This window comes from Ctenopharyngodon idella, chromosome 19, assembly GCF_019924925.1.
Source record: "Ctenopharyngodon idella isolate HZGC_01 chromosome 19, HZGC01, whole genome shotgun sequence".
NCBI classification, from domain to species: Eukaryota; Metazoa; Chordata; class Actinopteri; order Cypriniformes; family Xenocyprididae; genus Ctenopharyngodon; species Ctenopharyngodon idella.
In genome coordinates, this window is record NC_067238.1 from 13,064,308 (window position 1) to 13,082,214 (window position 17,907).

General features: G+C 37.0%; 1 protein-coding gene across 4 annotated transcripts in view; it reads left to right on the forward strand.

The window, feature by feature from the left end:
• Positions 1 to 17,907, forward strand: part of oxr1b (oxidation resistance 1b) — a 58,320-nt gene that overhangs the window by 3,872 nt on the left and 36,541 nt on the right. For 3 of the 4 annotated variants that reach the window (XM_051871962.1, XM_051871964.1, XM_051871963.1), the window contains 2 exons: positions 1,065 to 1,152; positions 12,344 to 12,540. In XM_051871962.1, the coding sequence (XP_051727922.1) occupies positions 1,136 to 1,152; positions 12,344 to 12,540 (214 nt within the window). In that variant the 5' untranslated portion in view covers positions 1,065 to 1,135. Of the gene's footprint in view, positions 1 to 1,064; positions 1,153 to 12,343; positions 12,541 to 17,355; positions 17,503 to 17,907 lie in introns of those variants that run through there. The other variant, XM_051871966.1, reaches the window with a different exon arrangement.

Here is a 17,907-nt window from a genome sequence, read left to right on the forward strand (position 1 = left end):
GGAACAATTACCGTTGTCATTTCGTGCTATGGCTCACGCTAATGAAACCAGATGGCCAGAAAGTCATCCTCAATTAAAGGAAAATCAATTTCCATTCATAAAGTTATCCATTACCGCTAAGACGAGAGACATTTGAAACAGTTTTCAATTAATATCTCATTTTCATCAATATTAAGACCAGGAGCCGTGCTATTTCTGGTGTCCATTGTGTACAGGCTGCTGCTTTCTACTTTCCCAATCTCATCCCAGAGATTAAACACGTCTCCTTTTGCTTGACGTATTCAAATCTTTGATATACCAATGATTTTTACCTATGCTTTGAGGTTGAGGTAGGTTGACAGTTAGGCTAGTAGAATAGCAGAGGGTTTACCTGCGTCTTACACAGGCTGTATTCATACATTATTGATGAACTCTGCTTGGACGGGCAGCCCTAGTTGACATATGACTTATCTTGCCATTGATCTCATTATCTAACAAAGATTTTGACAAGCACAAGAAGTTTTGGGACCTAGTGTACGGCTGTGCTGGTTTTGAAATTAGACCTGTGCAATGGCAGGCGTCTGCAAATATTTGAATATTTGTATATTCAATATTATGCAATTAAATAGAGAGAGTGGAAAAACAGGAATTGCAGTCATTAGCATTTTAATATCCTTTAGCGCAGGTCTATTAAAGCCGATCCTTGGTTTCTTATTGACAGTATAATTAAGTTAGCACAAAGTTAGCTCTAGTGGTTTCACCCAGAGTGGGCAATAATCATTTACATGTATTCTTCTGCTCTTTGGTAAAGTTATATAACCAAAGATAAGACTGTGGACAGGAAATCTACAAGTTAATTCCTTGGTAAACACCATCTGGTCGCCAATTAGTGGACATAACACAAACATTGTCCAGCTCCCTCTGATTTTGTTTAAGACTGTTGGATTGTGACTGTCAGTTGTAATTTGCTCACCCATAGAGGTCACACCCCTTACAGAGATGAGGTTATTGGTCCTTGGATTTTTTTTAAACCTGATACCATGAGATGGTGATTGAACCCCTGTAACCATACTCTCTTCCTACAGGTCCACTCCATAGAGCTGGCCTATCGCTGTCATTGCGTCACCCATCCAACACAGAATAACAAGAACTCAGAATGTTCAACACAAAGAGGTCAGTACACAGTAGTGGTTTACACTGTTTTTACATGCATTGTTTTTGTTGGTTTAACTGTGTTATCAGTGCCATTTTTTGAGTCAAGCATAATTAAGGCCCTGTTTCCACCTGATATTAAGATGCATTTTGGTTGATCGGATCACAAGTGGACAATGCTAAATACAGATGTAAATGGGGTGTTAAACATTTTGAGTTTGTCCACTTTTGACCACTTCCAGAGGTAGTCAAAAACGCATTTGACTGGATTGCTTTCGTAGTGTAAATGCTCATGTGGTCTGAACACCGTTACTGACAATCGTCATTTTGGCTGTGTGAGATTCTCTAGCTTTGTTGTTGTTGAGCAACCAAAGCGCAAGCTTTTAAAGCTTCGTCCTCTTCTGGAAAGGGGGCCGGGAGCAGCAGCTCATTTGCATTTAAAGGGACACAAACAAAAACGGCATGTTTTTGCTCACACCCAAATAGTGGCAAATTTGACACGCTATAATAAATGTGTGGTATTTTGAGCTGAAACTTCACAGACACAGCTTTAAAAGCTTGCGCTTTGGGACACCAGAGACTTGTATTATATCTTGTAAAAGGGGCATTATAGGTCCTCTTTAAACTTTGTCGGCTGAAGACCCAAGTTTGGTTTGAAGACGAAAACGTACCAAGAACAATGTTCTCTCACCAATCCTGATTTCTATCATGCACTCACAGCGTTGGTCTTGTGGCTGACAGAGCAGAAAAACAAAAGCTGATGCTCTCCGTATGTTTTTCCGTTGTCTCTGGGCGTGTTCATATGTAATTTGTGCAAGCTTATTTTGTCCATTAGATCGAAAGATCTGAAAAAACCCATACATTTACCCACCTATAGACCCTCACCTCGAAGAAATCAGGACAAAAGTTGTTGAAAGTGGACAAAAGAGACTGATTAAAATACCAGGTGTAAACGGTATGTGTCTCCCTCGTCCACTTGTGATCCAGTCAACCAAAACACATCTTAATACCAGGTGGAAACAGGGATACTTAGGGTTAAATGTACATTGAAATTACTAACCCTAAGTATCACTTTACTGTGTAACTATGCACATGAATGAAACCTCTAATTGTGCAATTTATTGAGAGGTGTGTTATTATATCTACAGACCAAAATACTGGTAAACACCCTAGCAACTGCATAGAAATGTGCTAAAAACACCCAGAAAACTGCATAGCAACACCTTGGCAACCACCTACAACTCAAAAACATCATCAATATCAGCTAGTTTTGTGATTATTGGGTACAAAGAAGCATCATGCTTTTGCAAACTGATTTGTATGCAAATGCTAAAGAGAAATAATGTAGGTAAAAGCACATTCAAAATCAGGATAATTTTGTTAAACTGTCATTTGCATGCATTTAAAACACCAATATTTAGTGGTAGATATGTACAGTATCAGTACTACTGATATTACAGGAGCTGGTGGTTGTCATATTTGATGCATGGACCAAAACAACAGTATAAATACTTGTTAGACTTGCATTCAAAACATATGCATCATAAAATTATTGATTGACCATAAATCAGTATGACCACATGTCTTGATTCTTATGAGTTCAGTGTGACTGCACCATGCTTGAGTGGCATGCACACACATACAAAAGCAGATCACTTTAAGAAATGGTGAAGTTTGAGGCAGAGCAGGACAGTGAGTTTTCTAAAACTGAACTTTGTGATGAAAATCAAGTTCTGGTAGGAAACCACAGGAGATAAGATAAGAGCATTATCATTTAAATGGCATAGACCCCAGGTGAAGATACTCCTGAATTCTAATAAATGCAGGCTGTGAATGAGAGATTGCCGAACATAAACAGGGCTCTTGAATTTTTGTTTTAGCCCTGTGATGCATTAGAGGGTTCAAGCGTAAAAATCTCAAGAGGATTACATAATCCTCTCTAACCCCTAACCCCTCCTCTCCCCTCCCCTCCCCTCCCCACCCCACTGCACAGCTGTCATCCTGCTTGATGAATGCCATAATCTGCATTTCTCCATATGCACTTTCCATTCCACTATTCTGAAGATGAAATATTCTACTCAAGTCCTCTAGACATGCTCTAATGGCCGACCCAATTGCATTAAAGAGGACCGACTCCATTTCTGTTTTATTGATGACTGCTTTTTGAGGTTGTTAAAGGGCCTCTTTTATTTATATATTGTTAGTTATTTCTTCCTTTGTGCCAGTCAAAATGCATTCATGCCTTTTTCAGCAGTGTTTTGGGATGTTTGGAAGGGAGTCTGAGGTCCTTTGAGGTTTAGAGTTATTTTTACCTGCAGCAGTACCGGGCTGTTATCTCTGCAAAAAAACAGTGATGGGCTCCTTGGAAAAAGATATATTCCACAATTTTTATAGCTTTCTGTTGATTATATTAAAACTAGAAAGGGTGGTCTGTGATGAGATTATGTAAGATTTTAAGAGTTCAGAAATGCTCATTTTGAAAGGTTATCCTAGACAGTATTATCAAGACTCATCTTTGGATTTGTCTCGGCTAATGGAGTAACTACGTCAGTACATGACGTAAGGCTAGAAAAGAAAGGTATTGGTTTACAGCTTTCTTGGTCCAGGTGAATAAGGATCACAGTGGCAGGTTTAACTAATCACCACCATCTAAATCAAGCTGAGAGCTGTTTTGCCTTTACCTGATTACTGAAGGCACTCTCTGTTTAGAACAGAACAAAACCATCTGTTATTACAGTATTTGGTTACGGTTGTTTAATTTGGGAGGAAAAACAGCTGTTAGCAATAGAAAGCAAGCTAAACATTAAGTATTTAATTAAATACTTATTAATTATATCATTTAAAGGTACACTATGTAATGTTTTTGTTCAAAATTAACGAAATATAAATAAGTCAATACATCATCAATCCTTCTTCCGAAATGTGTTTTTGTCTAATCCTGATTCCCTATGGTAAGCCTATTTTAAGTGTTTATATTTTAGATCTGTCGGGATGGTTTTTGCAGGAAATTGCGTACATGTGTCACTCGCCTATGCATGTCTTGTTGTATCCTTTAACGTGTGTGTGGTGTTGGAGTGGCATAGGTTGGTTGTAACAATAAGCGAGAATGGTTGACATGGAGCCGCTAAATCTCGAACCTCCAGGGAATCACCTGTTTTAAAAAAAAAAACGACAAACAGAGGAGATTCTACTGGCAACAAGAGAACACAATAGAGCTCGTAATAAAACAAGAATCAACATTGGCTTGGCTTTTCAGAGATGGCGAGAACTTAGGGATTTGAAATGTTGTAACAGTGACGCGGAGATAGTGGTTTTATTACTCAACAGGTAAGTAAAGTATTTTATTGAACAGATAAATTGCCATATGTAGCTCTCTAGTTCATGGTAAAGCATTTTCTATTGTGAAGGGTCATATTGATCTACACAGTCTCACATAGCCAAAGCACAACCAAAACAATGTTCTGCTGCAAAATGCATGCAGTTCTGTTTTTAAACGCTGTTTTTAAGGGCCAAAAGTTACATAATGTACCTTTAATATTAAAAAGCATATCCTAACATGTAATAACATGTTTTTAAATTATTAAATTTAATTATTTAATGAGTTGTGTAATGAGCTGATGCCTAGGGGTAGCTGAGGTGCTCATGTGGGCAACACATGCTTGATTCTTGATAGTTTGACTCTCTTTGTGTTACACAAAATAATATAATTTTAAAAAGGTACGTATTGTCATGCCTCCGGCAGGTTCGAATCTAGTGAGTGTTGTTTCCAGATCTCTATTCTCTCTCTCTCTCTCTCTCTCTCTCTCTCTCTCTCTCTCTCTCTCTCTCTCTCTCTCTCTCTTTCTCTCTTTCTTTCTTTCTTTGTTTCTTTCTCATTTAGTTCCCACTTGGCTATCCCAAAGATAAAAAGGCTGAAAAAAACAGTTGGATCATTCTGTTTCAACTCAACAATTGACCATTGAAACATTGGTGTCCCAATATCTATGGGATTGAGATGTATAGGGCCTTGAAAATAAAGATATCAAAAAGAAAGTTTATTAAGAAAGAGAATCTAGAAGGATATTAAGATATCTTGAATACTTCTTGAGTTATAGGCATGCAAACTTTGGAAAAGGAATATTTATGGCACTCAGACAGATTTGTTATATAGAGTTGATAGAAAAACACAAGATACATTTTTAGTTTTAACCTTATTTGTTCTTCAGATATTCCTCTTTAAAAGAATAAAATATCAGCTGTGTGTAAAGTGAACCACATTTGGTTTTTGGCCACTGAAAATGTATACAATTTACCAGTTTGCTTATGGAGCCGCATTAAGATCTCCATATCTCTGGGATTGAACAATCAAGGGCCTTTAAAATGAAGATACCAAAAGGAAAGTTTGTTAAGAACCAGAATCTAAAAGGATATTAAGATATCTTTAATACTTCTTGAGTTACAGGCATGCAAACATGAGGCAAAAAAAAAAAAAAAACACAAGAAGTGCTTTTTTGCCATTTTTGAACTGTCACCGTTGGCATATAATGAAACAAAGATTGCTAAAGCCAACAGATTTTACAAATAGACCTACCAATCTCTGTGTAAAAATAAAATAATGATGATGCCATCTTTCTAAAGTCATTTTTACACACCTGTAAATTGGCTCCAAATCTCAGGTGAAAATTGTCAAAAAAAGAAAAGAATTTTGTATTCATCAAAGATTCCTGACAAAAATGTATCAGAGTTTCCACAAAAAAACATTAAGAAGCACATCTGTTCAACATTGATCATAATAAGAAACCAAATCAGCATATTAGAATGATTTCTGAAGGATCATGTGACACTGAAGACTGGAGTAATGATGCTGAAAATTCAGCTTTTCTATCACAGGAATAAATGATAAATAAAATAATTTAAAAATTTCTATTTTAATATTTAATATTATTTCACAATATTACTTCTATTACTTAATTTTTGATCAAATACATACAGCCTTTATGAGCATAAGAGACTCTGTAGAGGACAGATGTCCAAATTTCACAGCAAAGACTAACCAGTAGGAACGTTGCCATGCGTTCTCCACAGATACAATATTGTAAGATGAAAGCCATTTCTTGGGGGATAAATGAAACATGTAGTCCCATCTGAATTATGTAAGAGGACAAAAAAAAAGTATTTTAGGAAGGCAATAGTAGGGCATGTTTTTGATGTGAATCCTTATAGAGCATATATCCTGTAAACAGCCAGGCGCACAGAGTTTGTGGCTGTGCAGAGGCACCTAACCACTGCACAAACAATGAGCACTCGGCTAATTCAGAGTGACTGTTCTGTAGCTGCGTTTAATACACTCACTGCACTACCCAGAGAAAGTTTGAAAGATCTCCTGGGAATGGAAGTCACACTTTCCTCGAACAAAAGAGCAGTGAAGTGGAAGAAAGTGTTGCTTTGAAAACTGTGTATAGGTGAACTTTAATTTCCTCAGTGTCACCGGTGTAACTATGAGAAATGGCTATGCCTGAGCAATTGCCTTTAGGCCCTCCTTAATTGCTGACAAATCTTTTTATTTCTTGAGTGATTCATCTTCTTAGGTAGTCGTTTGTAGGGTTGTAACATCTCCCATCTTGCTAAATTTAGATTGACTTGTGTGTGTTTTGCAGAAAGGAAGAAAACTTTGAAAGAACAAGAGTGTCTATCTATGAGAGCATGAAGGAACACAGAGTACATTTCTTAGAGTGGATTATGCAGTCTGTACTAGAAACTCAAGTGCTTGCGTAATAAGCCTGGAGACCTAGACTGATGTTTCAAGAGTGATGAGGGGGAAAAAAACATCGAATACAACACTGCAATTCATATTCATATCGAAATTGGCTTAGTGTTGCTGAGAAACATATGCAAATATTGTGCATTTGATTGAAGCATATTAAATAATTTATTAATACATCTAAATCTCCAGAGAAATGTCACTTATTTGAATACACTCTGAAAAGGGCATCATTTCAAAACTGAAGAGCACATTTATAATAATTTGAATTCTGTTTGACAGGGCTAGACAGAATACAAACTCTCAGCAAAATTGATTCGTCTCTGGTTTCTAACAAACTGCCTATGCTAGCTTTTAATATAAATGCTTATTTCAAATTCTATTTTATTTTATTTTATTTTATTTTATAAATTGGCCATTGCATGAAAAAAGCCATGCAATGCCAAGTTAAAAAGCCAAGTCATGCAAATGAATTTGCTGCATAAATAATTTGGTTGCAATCTTTCTATTTATGGCAGCATTTCAGTGGAGATATCTTATTTGATGCAGAAATCTTTATTTCTGTGGAGTACATAGCTATTTTAGATTCAGTTGTGCTTTTCTGTCTTGGCTTTGTGAAAACAGAAGTTTCCCCAGTAGTCTTTTTCTTTTTGTTAGTGTTTGTTCTTGTACAACATGTTCAACAATGACCCACTTCCAGACTTTGATGTCAGAATCTCACAAAGCACAGAATGTGAATATTTAATATCCATCATATTATCATCAGGCTTGTGCAATAACAAGCTCTCTGCTGGATTTAACAATTTCTTTACAAAAACAGGCTTTTGTTGGCATTGGTGGTTGCCAGAGAGTTACTATGGGGTCGCTAAGGTCTTCTGAGTGGTTGTTTGGAATTGCTATTGTGTTGTGGGTGGTTGCTAGGTGGTTACTTAATTGGATAAAAGTCTTGTAAGTTTTTCAAGGAGGAAACATGTGAAAAATATTTCTGTCACCCTTTATAACTTAATATACTTTTAACTTCTACTTGCATTTGGTTGAAAAGATAAGACATTTAGGTAATAAATAAATCAGAATAGTAACACTCAGATTAAGGTTGGTTCATATTTTAATGTCTAATAAGTTCAGTGCCCATAGGGTATCAGTCCAACACCTGCTGCTGTTATGTAATATTTAAGGAGTTCAGCAGGAGTTTGAGCAGCTTAAAATCTGCCATAATCTCTATTAATGCTCTCTTACCCCTCATTAAACATGTTCCATGCTGATACAGAAGTAACGTGAATGACATCTGCAAGTTCTGTTTAATGCATTAATATTTCTGTCACTTAAACTGCGTTTCCACCGAAATTACACGGAACAATTTGTCCCAGGAACATTTTTTTTTTTCCCCAGACCTGTTGCTGTCTGCATTTCCATCGTGGTCTAAAGTATCGTGAAGATTAAGTCTGGTGACATAGGACTGTGCACGACTTTCAAGTTCCCGCTGGATTTCATCCTCTGCATATAAGCTTAATAAAGCCTGAACCTCGCCTTTGGTCCATCGGTCGTAGTTTTTAAACTCCATTGTTGATTTGAATAGCAAACAACTCTTACTGCACGCGCCACAACAGACTTTTAAAAATGGGGATGGCTAGAATCTCTCATAATTAACTCGGTCTTCCTCAGAGTCCTAGCTTTATTCAAATTGTTCAAATCATTCAAAGTGGTGCCAACAATCTTACCACACACTTTAACAATGCCCCGTAATCTGTTTCTGTTTGTAAGATTAAGTGACCCATACCAGCACACAAATGAAAAAGTAATAACGGATTCAATAAAACAAGAATAAAACATTTTCATAAAAGTACTGTCCACATTAAAACCACAAAGCTTCCGTAGAAAATATAAGCGCTGGTGGGCTTTCTTACACACAGCATCTACCTGAGCCTCAAAAATCAACTGTTTATCAATTACAGTACCCTTTTTTTTTTTTTTTTTTTTTTTTTTTTTTTTTTTTTTATAAACTGATGTACAACCTCAACAGCATGATAATTTATAACTACAGGGCAGATGACTGTGGGATTCTTCCTAAAATCTATATTCATCTCTTTAGTTTTAAATACATTAATGTCCAAAAAGGACAAATTACACCAATCAGTAAAGTCTGCCAGTACAGAACCATGATCAGGATCCTCATTATTAAGGAGGGAAACAATCACTGAATCTTCTGCAAACTTGATGTGACGCCTCTCTAGTTGCGTCTGACACTCATTAGTATAAAACACAAATAAAATAGGTGAAAACACATCCCTGCAGTGACCCAGTAGAGAAAAAAAGTACATCAGATAATACACTGTTTACCTTCACACGTTGAGACCTTTCGGTTAAAAAAAAAATCCACCAGCTAACATATCAACCCAGAATCAATATTATGAACCCTCTTTTTACCCAGAACTTTATTTAGACCCTGGTCCCTGCGGTCGAAACACACAGAGTACCAAAGTCCCTAGTTCCTGGGAAAAAAAAAGATTTTTTTCAAGATCTTTGACTTGTTTCACTATTAAAGCATTTTTGAAATTTTAGATACATAACATTGTCAACTGTTAAGTTTTTTGTCATTGATGTCAACTTTATCGTAAACATATTGTAATCTAAAGGGACTGGCATAAACGCGCACAAAGAGCATTCCATATAATAAAAAGCTGTCCTTCATCTCAGTTCATCGCGATCTCACAAAGTTTCATTATAATCAATGAAGCTGTCTACACAGCACAATAAATCTTTTTATTTTTTATTTTTTTAAACATCGTTTCATGTCTGCACTTCATTTGTTATAAAGAGAAGATTCACGAGCCAGCAGAACTCAGCACTGAACAAAACTCTGATGTTTTGAGTGGTTGGTGGATTCTTAAACACCTCTGATTGGTCATTGAGATCAACAGACATGTCTGTGATTGGCTTCATTGCTCAATGCTGCAAAAACACATTGTAAAAACCTTTGATACTCTCCAGAGCACAAACACAAATGCACACTGGAGCATTTGTCAAATCAGTTTTGCCTATATTATTACAGTATCAACTAAGGGTGGTCTTGATTTTTCGTTTGAGGGGTCTAGAACCAGGCCTGCCTCTCATGCAGCTCCTCATGTTGTTTTGTCACGAAATGTCACGCCCATTCCATCACTGTGAATTTCAACTATTAACACAACTCAACCAGGCCTCATCCCTTTTATTTTGCATATGCCATTGACGGGAATTGTTTAAATGAGGAATATTGTGTTTGTTCCTTATGTCTTAGTAAAGTCAGCTCCAATCCATTCTTTCCATTGTCTGCCCAGTTTTTCCTTGGTCTCCCTCTCCTTCTTGTATCTTCAACTGCGCCCTGGAGAATGGTTTTGGCCAGCCCGGAGGATCTGGTGCCACTGTAATTTCCTTCTTTTGACAGTTGCCAGGAGTTCTTCATAGGGCAAAGCATGCTGCCTAATGGGGTAGCACACTTCCTCATTGGTCACATGGTCTTTGTAGCTGATGCCCAGAATCTTTTAAAAGCATCGCATATCCAAGGCCTGTATTTTCTTCTCATGCTCAGCCATCAGTGTCCACAATTCACATGCATACAGGAAGATTGAGATAACCAGAGCATGCATAAGTCTGAGCTTTAATCTAAAGGTGTTGTTCTTGTTCCTCCGTATTGGCTTCAGTCTGGCAAGTGCTGTTGTAGTCTGGGCTATCCTGGCCATAATTTCTGGTTTGGATCCCTCATCGGATATCCTAGTGCCAAGATATTTCAAATGGCACACTGATTGCAGGCACTGGTTCTGGATGGTTTAAATGGATGTCAGTAAAGGGTAAAAATATTCAAGGGTTTTCTGTGATTTGTGGCAATAATTTGTGTTTAAATGGAGATTATTTCAGCCGGTTCATGCATAAGGGAAACTGACTATTAATGCTAAGTTTGTATGCAGGTATTGTACTGGACTCTTTGAATTTGCTTTTAGCTGTAGTGTCTTTGATGTTCTGAAGGCAAGCAGTCACCCCTCTTGATGAAACTTTATTTCTTGCCCACCATTTTAATCAGCTAATTTACACACAGCGTGGTAATGCTAGGCTATTAGTATTGATAAAGGACTCCAGAGAGTGTGTGCTTTGAATAATCTACGCAAACCAAAATGTTGCTTTTATTTTACTGTTTTCTTTCCATGTAAGCTGGCCATAAATTTTCTTTTGTTTGCTCTGGACGTTCTCAAACCACAGGCAATTAGGTCATTCTGCTGAGGGACGGTTACCTGGGTGCCGTTGATGAAAGCTTAGATAATGCTTAAATATTGTTGACATGGAGAGGACTCTGGCGAGCAGTTTCACATTTACTGTGACAATTGCATGTCGTAAATGAGAGTGAGTCCATTAGCTGATAAGTTCAGCCCAGATTTATGGCGCTTTAATATCTCCCTATGAGACAATAAAAGCAGGTGATCTAGCCATGACAATGAAACCTGATTTTTTTTTTTTTTTTTTTTTTTTTCTTTGACCCCTTTACCAATGTCAACAGCAATATCCTTTAGCAGCCTGTCAATATTTATTTACCATGACACTTTTCAATATCGATATCTAAGTTTTCATAATGAGTGTTAAGCTTGAACATGGTTGGTTAATTCCTAAATGAAACTCTTAGCAATATTACGCTTTCTATTGCCCTGGAGTTCTGTGTCCTGAGCTCATTCCTCGGGTGAATGAGTGAGTGTGAGACTTAAGACTGTTCTCTCTTGATCTAGGTCAGTGCATCTAGACAGGGCTGCCTGTCTGTCCCCATCACTTGGGTCGTCTGTAGCTCTTGGTCTTCATCTTTTGCCTTTACTGCAGAATCTGCAAAAGAACTGTCAGGGACAGAGTCACTAAAAATGTTTACTCAAGTCTACTTTTATGCACTCTGCAAAATAAGCAGAATGCAATATGTATTGATTTTGTGTGGTATTCCAGCAAAGATGCTTAATGTCATTGTGTTCGAAAAGAGATATTAAAAGAATCAAACATGGACTGCTTAATGCTTTTGGGGAAGAAAACCTGGACCTCAGGGGAAAAATAAACAGATAAATGTATAGAATTAATTAAAATATATTGTGCGCAACTTTAAGACATACAAAAGTCGTTCAAATGTTTGGGGTCGGTAAGATTTTTTTCTCCATTTTTGAAAGTCTTATTCTCACTGACATTTTTTTTTCAGGATTCTGTGATGTATAGAAAATTCAAAAGAATTTGAAATGGAGATCTTTTGTAACAATGTCTTTACTGTCACTTTTGATTAATGTAATGCATCCTTGCTAAATACAAGTATTAATTTCTTAAAAAAAAAATAAGTACCCCAAATTTTTGGAAGGTAGTGTATATGTAAAAACAACAACAACAAAAAAATGAAATGAAATGAGATGAAATAAAAAGATTTATTGTGATTGAAATTCTTTAAATTAAATGCATTTTTTTCCCTTTTTTTTATTATAGGTTGAAGAAAAAGTCCCAGTCAGTGGACATCCCTGATGAGGGTTATGCTGGTTCATTCGTCAAAGACCTGCTGGCGTCGCCCATCATACAGAATATGACCAGAACAGCCATAACTGAAGAAAAGGAGATTAATACCAGCAACATCCAGAAGGCTCGTAATCCTCGACGTGGAGAGCTCAAGCGAGGTTATACCCTAGGTGCGTGATGTCTTCTTCAGTAACCCATCTGCCCAGATTTATTACGTTATAATCTGTTCTTAAGGAACAGATTTGAGTTTCCTTTGGCTTTCTTAGCAAATCATCTTATCTTGGGTTATTTAGTATTTTATCATTTCTATTGTATTTTTTCCTATTTAATTTTAGTTTTATTATTGTAATCACACTTAATGATTTTATGGTGTAGTATTACTTACTGAATGTGTTATGATGCATTAGAAAACACTTCTAGTGCAAATCGAACACATTAACATTAACATTAACATTGTCTTTCAGTGGAAAGGAATATTCCAGTGAGACTTGTTAGTTATGCTTAATCCAGTGTTGGCACAGGAACTGGCAGGCCGGCCCCGCGGTAAGAGGAAAACGGATACCTTTGAGACTGTAATCAGAGGAGAAAAGAGGATCTCATCCCTCTGTGGACCCACACAGAGAGAGAGAGAGAGTAATTACTCCTGAGTTGCAAGAGATGCTCCAACCTTTAAACTGGACAGAGAACCCTTATAGTAACAATAATGAACACACTTTAACCCTTTGACTGTTACTTACATCTTGATGAATCTGGTCATTTCAAAGGGTTATTCTCCAGTATTTTAGTCTTTTCGAAAGATATACCCTACCGTTCAAAAATTTGGGTGTTTTTGAAAGAAGTCCCTTATGTTCACCAAGGCCACATTTATTTGATCAAAAATAGCAGTAATATTGTTAGAATTTAAAACTATAATAATAATTTAAATGTGATTCTGCAGTCTAGTTTTACTCCAGTCTTCAGGGTCACATGATTTAGATGTCCAAAGGTAACCTTACAGGGTTATTTCACCCAAAAATCATTATTTACTCACCCTCATGTTGTTCTGAACCCATAAGACTTTAGTTCATCTTCAGAACACGAAAAAAAAAAATTTTGGATGAAATCTGAGAGCTCTCTGTCCCTCCGTAGACAGCCACACAACTGACACTTTGATGCTTCAAAAAGTTCATAAAGAGATCGTAAAACTAATCCGTATGAATTGAACAGTTTAGTCCAAATTTTCTGAAGAGACTCGATTGCTTTATATGATGAATAGATGTAATTTAGGCTTTTATTCACATATAAACATTGATCAGCGAACATAAACAGAAGCTCAACCAAACCTGCTTGACACGCGAGAACAAATCTCTTCCATAAGCTTAAACGTGATGCGTAACACACAAGAATGAATGTCATTGGTTCTTGAGGAAGCTCAAACATGCTGCATAACACGAGAATGAACCTCATTGGTTCTCGGACGTCAAGCAATATGCTTGAGCTTTCATTTACCACAACTGATGTGTAGGTTGAGAAATGTTTATATGTGAATAAAAGCCTAAATTCAATCTGTTCGTCATAAAAAGCAGAAAATTTGGACTAAACTGCTCAAATCATATGGATTAGTTTTACGATCTCTTTATGAACTTTTTAAAGCGTCAAATTGGTAGTCTTGTAGCTGTTTATGGAGGGACAGAAAGCTCTCAGATTGCATCAAAAAAGATCTTCATTTGTGTTTCGAAGATGAACGAAAGTCTTAAGGGTTTGGTACAACATGAGGGTGAGTAATTAATGACAGAATTTTCATTTTTGGTTGAACTATCCCTAATAGTCGTTCTACCATCTACTTTTTCTCTTGTTTCTTATAAGAAATACTTTTCCCAAGTTTGCTTGGCAAAATATAGCCTCAATTACTGTTTTCCATCTTTGTGGTCAATGAAAAATGTTATGTTTTAACACTTGGCAAGAATCAGCCTCACTTCCAGTTTTGCTTCACCACTATCAATTTCATTAGGGCATAATGAGGAGACATTTTCAAAAATGAAAAATCCATTTGAACTTTTTGTGGGGATTGATCTAAAGAAAAAGATAATACATTGTTAAATTCCAAGATGGTGGAAAGTCTAGTTGGGCTGCAAATTGAAACCACCTTACTCTTTGATTCCCTGGGTCATGTAAAGTTCAGAAGACTTTCCAGACCAAACAGTTTGAAAGTTGCTAGCAGAAGAATATTTTGCAAGTTAGTTCACCATAAATAATGCACTGTAATAACAAAAACATCTATTGAATATCCACTAGTCTTGCTCTTTCAAGCTCTTATCAAGCCACTTCTGATCTTTTGAGTATGACTACAAATAGCCATGATGCATCATGCTTCCTAATGGCCATTTTAGGAGAACTGGCTGTTGTGGTGGTGAATAAACGCACTCATAATTCTCAGGAGAGCATGTAAACGTATATTTGTGTGTTGTTTTATACCCAGACAGCTACACCATAAGCTCATTTAACCTTGTGAGCATGCAGTAATTACTTCAGCAAGATTTTTCCCAAAGGACATATACTGGAGGTATTTTGTGACATCCCAGCGTCGCTTCCATTAAGGCTAATGTTTCTCATTGTTACCTGCAGGGCAGGGTCGACGGCAGCCTGAGGCGTCAGTTCAGTCTCCTGTGACTGATGATGCAGTTCTGCTGTTAGTTCTCCAGCAGTCGGGTGTCTCTCCCAATTAACTATCTGTGGAGAAGATCTTTTAATCAAAGCCCTTTGATCAGATCTCTGCCGGACTAGTGTACTAGATGCCGTAAGTCAGACTAATTAGGCTGTTAATCATGGTGATTTGTTCGCTGTCTTCAGCAGCATCACATCAGAGTTCATATAAATGCCTTTTATAAATGTTTCAGCAGTAAGTGTGGCTTAGAAATAGAATTTTCCCTGAGGCTTTACTAATTTGTACATGTTCCTAAATGTTGTTCTTGCATCTAATGGAACTGGCTGTTCTATGAACATGAGTGATGCAATCAGTATATTTGTTGTCCTGGATGTTTTCTGTCCATTTTCAGAAACATCAAGGGTTAAAAGAAAAAGCATAGTGCGGCGTTCTTGGCTTTTAAAGGCTTTTTTAGCTGTGTGTGTGTGTGAGTGTATTGAAGATTAAACCTCACAGCTCAGAATTAGCTCTCGTATGTAGCTCCCTCACAAACACACACATACACACTCACAAAAAGTAATCTTCTCAAGTGAAGTGCAGTGGACGCAGAGCTACTGTAGAAAAACACTAAAATAGAGTGGATGGTAAATGGGAGTGTTTCTTCCCCATACACAATCTTCAGTATATGTCATATAAAATGTTGTTTATTTGTTTTCTTTCTGCATGATATTGTGAAAACTTATGGACTTGCCCATATTTATATACTGTATGGATACAGTATATACATATATACACAGTATATACACTCACTGGCCACTTTATACACCTTGCTAGTACCGGTTTGCACCCTTTTTTGCCTTCAGAACTGCCTTAATTCTTTATGGCATAGATTCAAAAAGGTGCTGGAAACATAGCTCAGAAATTTTGGTCCATATTGACATGATAGCATCACACAGTTGCTGCAGATTTGTCGGCTGCACATTCATGATACGAATTTCCCGTTCCACCACATCCCACAGGTGCTCTATTGGATTGAGATTTGGAGACTGTGGAGGCCATTTGAATATAGTGAACTCATTATCATTGAGATGATTTGAGCTTTGTGACACAGAGCGTTATCTTGCTGGAAGTAGCCATCAGACGATGGTACACTGAGGTCATAAAGGGATGGACATGGTCAGCAACAATACTCAGGTAGGCTGTGGTGTTTAAATGATGCTTAATTGGTACTAAGGGGCCCAAAGTTTGCCAAGAAAATCTCCCCCACACTATTACACCACCACCAGCCTGAAGCGTTGATACAAGCATTGATACAATGTTGTTTATGCCAAATTCTGACTCTCATCAGACCAGGCAACTTTTTTTCCAATCTTCTGTTGTCCTGGTGAGCTTGTGCAAATTGTAGCCTCAGTTTCCTGTTCTCAGCTGACAGGAGTGGCACCAGTCTGTCTTCTGCTGCTGTAGCCCATCTGCTTCAAGGTTCGACGTGTTGAGCATTCAGAGGTGTTCTTCTGCAGACCTCGGCTGTAATGAGTGGTTATTTGAGTTACTGTTGCCTTTCTATCAGCATGATCTGGCCATTCTTCTCTGACCTCTGGCACCAACAAGGCATTTTCATCCACAGAACTGCCGCTACCTGGATATTTTCCCTTTTTTGGACCATTCTCTGTAAATCCTAGAGATGGTTGTGTGAGAAAATCCCAGTAGATCAGCAGTTTCTAAAATACTCAAACCAGCTCATCTAGCATTAACAACCATGTCACGTTCAAAATCATTTGAATCACTTTTCTTCCCCATTCTGATGCTCAGTCTGAACTTCAGCAGATCGTCTTGGCCATGTCTACATGCCTAAATGCATTGAGCTGCTGCCATGTGATTGGCTAATTAGATATTTGAGTTTTTTTTTCATACAGTTTCATTTACTCAAATGAATTACAGTAAGTGACATTAATATAAAATATAAAATAACAAGTGATGCAAATTGTTGGTTTTCTTTGAGGTTTTATCGAGGTTTGGACACTAATGGGTTAACTATTTTCAGACACTACTAAGATGAGCCAGCAGAGGGTGTATTAAACTTGCAGTAAGTCTTCTATAAGTAACCTATTAATTAATGTAAACAATACTGGTTAATCAATGTTTTAAACTAAATTTGTGTTTTTCCATTCTGTAATAAATAATGCTATTGTTTTAATGTGTACATTATAATTATTGTTATTATTATTATTATTATTATTATTATTAATATAAAATAAATAAAAACAACAAAGCTTCACGGCCATGCTTGCCTGTTGTTGACTTGCCTTGTGATAGAGGTAAATGTGACCTACTTTTCCCTTTTCCAGGCATCATGCCAGCTGTCAAAAGTTTTAGTCAAGATTCAAGAGTCCAAAATTCCTGGCTAAAGCAGCATAACACAAATGAAAGAGCTTGTCTTCTTGTATTGGAGTACATTTTTTATTTTCTTAATTGATTTTCGTTGATGTAGCGGCAAGCATGTTCAAGACCGGTATGTAGTGGAGCTGTTTAAACTATGCATTTTAAATGTTATTTTGCAGCTCAGCAGGATTGCGTGGCATACATCACAGATTTATTGCAGAAGCAAAGTGAGGCCGCTACGTGCAAGGATCATTTGACTCGATATATGAAGCACAAATCTAAACTTGCCAATGGAGTTGTTTCTCATTTGTAGATTCACTAAAAGTGATTTATCCTGATTCCAGGCTGGCTGTTTTCTTGCTGTAATAGATGTCCTCCTTTAGAATATGCCGATGATTTAAGCAAACAAATTGAGGATCTGCTTAAATGTGTGAAACATAGGAAGATTTGTTTTATACTACTGAGTACATTTCAAATGCTTGGTAACATTTTTGAAGCATGTTTTAATATGTGTGTGGTTGCTAGGGTATTCTGG